This window comes from Rhinatrema bivittatum, chromosome 5 (assembly GCF_901001135.1).
Source record: "Rhinatrema bivittatum chromosome 5, aRhiBiv1.1, whole genome shotgun sequence".
Taxonomy (NCBI): domain Eukaryota; kingdom Metazoa; phylum Chordata; class Amphibia; order Gymnophiona; family Rhinatrematidae; genus Rhinatrema; species Rhinatrema bivittatum.
In genome coordinates, this window is record NC_042619.1 from 134,424,373 (window position 1) to 134,428,755 (window position 4,383).

Consider the following 4,383-nt stretch of genomic DNA (forward strand, 5'->3'; position numbering starts at 1 on the left):
TACCATTCTGCTCTGCCTGGCTGTTGTCTGCCCAGTTTACATCTACAGGAGTCCCTTGTTGAATTATTTTATAATGAAGACTAGCTCATGGTTGGAACTGGGCTGTTGCTATTTGTTAAGCAGTACAGCTGGCTACTGATGATAGGGAGTTTGTACAGCTTCCTGAAAGATGCTAACAAACCTCTGCCACTGCTATCCTTTCTCCTTCCTGATTTCATTGCATTCACTTCAGCAGGATTCTTCGAAGCACCCAGTACCATTATATACCTCTTTTGCAACAGCACTTCTCTACAATCTGTTGACAGTGCCAGCATTCCTCACCTCTTTTATGTCTATAGGCAAAATAATTACATCTCGCCAGGAGGAAGGGACTTGCAGTCCCTGTACACAGGAAGGGAAGAAGTAATGTTGCTATTGCTAAGCCGTAATCTCTTTAACATTTCCTCATAGGGGAGCCGTTCCATGCCTTTATCATTTTGGTTACCCTTCTCTGTACTTTCTTCAGTGCAACTCTTATCTTTCTTGAGATGCGGAGAGCAGAATTGCACACAGTATTCAAGGTGTGGTATTACTATGGAGTGATACACTGCCATTATCACATAAATGTAGCAAAAATTATTTTAAAGTGATCAGCTATTCAAAGAATGAAATTGCATCATCTGTTTGCCCAGAAAAGATAAAGTATGCGATAGGGCTAGTGTTTCCTAAACAGTGTGCCCTCAGACCTATCTACTCAGGTATGCCACAGAAAAGTCATTACTGCTTTAGGCTCAGCTCCAACCCAGCACCTGCTCTCTGCTCTCAGATGCAGCAGAGCCAGGGGTCACTCTGGTACTTTGTAAGAGAGGCGGCATGGGATAGTAGGGTACCAAGGTGGGGAAATTTCTAAATGTTTGTGCTGCTAAAATTCCGTTTATCAGCCCCGGCACCAGTGTCTTAATTTAATGGTATTATGTCATCTATCATTCTGAATCCAGAAAGAAACCTTTCCTACCAGTCACATTTAGCAATATAGAGAGGGTAATCCCAAAGACCAGCCCTACTAACAAAAATCAAACAAAGAATTGGATTCCTGATTTGTACCGTGTGTACCTATCACTTTCCATAGTCAGCATACGCTGACAAGGCTGTGCGACAAAACATTTACGGAACAACTGTTTATTTTTCCCTGGAGTCGCACATAGAACCATTACACGAGCCCAGCAAAACGAAAATCCCACTACATAAGTAAACTAAGCAGCTGTAACTACGGTACTACGCTCCAGATAAGAGAAACTCGCAAACACACCCATCTGCCGTCACGTGTCAGGAAAGAACCTGTAAGGAAGCCACTGTACCGCCCAACTGGACAGTGGGAGGCGCGCGCTTTATGGCGTCATTTCAGCTCGACTCGGGAGCGCCGGGCACTGTCAGGTCTCTGAAGTTCGTTTTGCTACAGAAGCGCGCAAATCCTGTTTAGAAAGCAGCAGGCCCTGAGCGCGAGCTCCAATCAGAAGGCGACCGGTGTTGTATGCGAGCCCGCCCTCGCTAAGCGCGCGGCGCCGATTAAAAAGGGAGCGAAAGAGGCCTCACGAGCCTCTGAACACACAACTCTCTTTAACTTCCCGCTCCTAGCGGTAAGGATATGGCCGACTCTGCTGCCTCACTCCCGTTTTTTTCAGGGCCGGAGGAAATGAAAGACCCGAACCATGCTGCGACGCTGCTAGAACAGCTTAAGTCCTTCTACGACTCGCGGCTGCTGTGCGACGTCACCATTGAGGTTCTGGGCAGTGGAGGGGGAGCGGAGGCCGGAGCCGGCGGCCGTCTCTTCGCCTGTAACCGCAACGTGCTGGCCGCCGCCTGCCCTTACTTTCGCAGCATGTTCACGGGCGGCCTGTCCGAGAGCAAACAGCAGAAAGTGACCCTGCACGACATGGACGCGGCCTCCATGGCGCTCATCATCGAGTACTGCTACACGGGCCGCGTGGCAGTGAGTGAGGCTAACGTGCAGCGCCTCTATGCTGCCGCCGACATGCTGCAGCTGGGCTACGTACGCCGCGCCTGCGCTGATTTCCTGGCACGCCGTCTCGAGGCGGCCAACTGCGCGGGCATCTTGCGCCTGGCTGAAACCTTTGGTGACGTGGAGCTTAGTGGGCGTGCTCTGGCCTTCGCAGCGCGCCATTTCCAGCAGTTGGAAGACGAGTTGTGTGAGCTGAGCTTGGCACAGATGCAACAACTGCTGCGTTCAGACGAGCTGGATGTGGATAGTGAGGGAAGGGTGTGTTCAGCGGCAGTGCGGTGGATTGAGGCTCGGCTGCGAGAGCGGGCATCAGTGGCTCAGGAACTGCTGCAGTGCGTGCGCTGGCATCTTTTCTCTGAAAAAGACAGACCAACCTTGGAGGCATTACGGGCCAAGGGATTTGTCCGCAAGCATTGCCCAGCTTATATGCAAGATGTTTTGGAGTCGTGCTATGGGCAGGTGCTGCCAGCCACCCCAGAGAGCCGTGCCCCACCTAGGATTGGCATGCTGGCCAAGGAGATGGTCATTTTCTTTGGGCACCGCAAAGAGCCCTTCTTGTGTTATGACCCTTACTCTGGTGATATCTATACCATGCCCTCGCCCCTTAACAACTTGGCTCACAATAAGGCTGTTACTTCCTCAGCTATCTGCATCTCTCCAGAAAATGACATCTATCTGGCCACGCAGCCTAGCAAGCAGCTCTGGGTCTACAGCCCTGTGCAGAATAGCTGGCAACAGCTTGCCGACCGGCTGCTCTGCAGGGAGGGAATGGACTTGGCCTACCTCAACGGGCACATCTACATCTTGGGGGGCCGTGACCCTTCTTCAGGAGCCAAACTGAAAGAGGTTGAATGTTACAGTATTCAGAGAAACCAATGGACCTTGGTTGCCCCACTTCTGCACTCTTTCTGCTCCTTTGAGTTGGTCACTGTGAATAACTACCTGTATGCAGTGAACAGTAAAAGGATGCAGTGCTATGACCCTAGCAGGAACCGCTGGCTGAACTGCGCCTCCCTGAAAAGAAGTGACTTCCAGGAGGCATGTGTGTTCAATGATGAGATCTATTGTATCTGCGATGTTCCTGTTGTGAAAGTATACAGCCCAGCTCGTGGCGAGTGGCGTTTGATCTGTAATATCCCTGTAGATGATAACACCCACAACTACCAGATCGTGCATCATGGCAGCAAGTTGCTTCTCATCACCTGTACTACTCCACAGTGGAAAAAAAACAGGGTCACGGTGCATGAGTATGAGGTGGCCACTGACCGTTGGGTAAACGTGGGCACAATGCTGGGCCTCCTACACTACGACTCTGGATTCATTTGCCTTTCTGCGCGGGTTTATCCTTCCTGCTTAGAGCCAGGGCAGAGCTTTATAACGGAGGAGGAAGATGTGCGTAGCGAGTCTAGTATAGACTGGGCCATGGATGGCTTCAGTGAGCTGGACTCTGAATCTGGTAGCTCAAGCTCTTTTTCAGACGATGAGAACTGGCATGCGGCCCCTGCACCTCGGCATAACATACATGTACTTGGTGCATGCTAGGGCACAAGTTACACACTCCTCCCCGAAGATGGTTTTTATAATAAGAAACCTAACAATTGGAAATATAGAAGGTTGAACATTGTTAATCATTTTGTTGTTTGGAGGTTTTCAGAACAATAGTGAGATGGATGTTTGGCATGTCCTAGTTAAATAAATAAATTGCTGTTTGAGGATCTTAATGGACTGGTGAAAGGAAACTTATTTAATAATTTACTTTGGTAAAATTGAGTTCAGAGTTTAATTTTGTTTTCTAGTTATGTGCTATGCAAAATTAGCTGGTTGGGAATTAAGACTTAGTTGCATTTTTTTTTATTATTATTTTGTATTGATGAAGGAGGTTGCAATCTTCTTTATTGTCAGCAATGTTCAATAGCCAAAAAGATTGTGGGTTTTTAAATATAATATTTTTAAATCTCTGTAAGCTATGCTTCTTTTATGTGTTTAGGAAGAATGCAAGTTGCTTCTTGCACATGAAGCTTTCTTTGTTACAAAGTTTGTGATTACTTGATCATATTTACCCTGGTCCCTTTTTAGGTGGAACAAGAGACGGAACTATGATTTTCTTTTATTTTTTATTTTAGTAATGCTCATATTCAAGGGGGTGAAGGACAGGAAAAGTTTTCAGAATGAAGAATTGTCATCCATTTGTGAAACTCAATTTGTCTATTTTCAGCAACTATAAGGATACCTTATTGTACATGTTGGTTTTATAGGAGACCTAGGCATTTGGTTACTGATGATTATAACTGACCCACTCTTTTTTTCCTTTTAAAAATTACATTTGCCACAAGTTTTAATTCTGGAATGATATAGAATGAGCATTTCTGTACTATAAGGTACTG

The 4,383-nt window shown here is 47.1% G+C and overlaps 1 protein-coding gene across 1 annotated transcript; it reads left to right on the forward strand.

Annotated features, from left to right (window-relative positions):
* Positions 1–1,368: 1,368 nt before the first annotated feature.
* Positions 1,369–3,962, forward strand: KBTBD7 (kelch repeat and BTB domain containing 7). The gene has a single exon (XM_029602964.1). The coding sequence runs from the start codon at positions 1,625–1,627 to the stop codon at positions 3,539–3,541; it is 1,917 nt and encodes a 638-aa protein (XP_029458824.1). The 5' UTR covers positions 1,369–1,624; the 3' UTR covers positions 3,542–3,962.
* Positions 3,963–4,383: the final 421 nt, after the last annotated feature.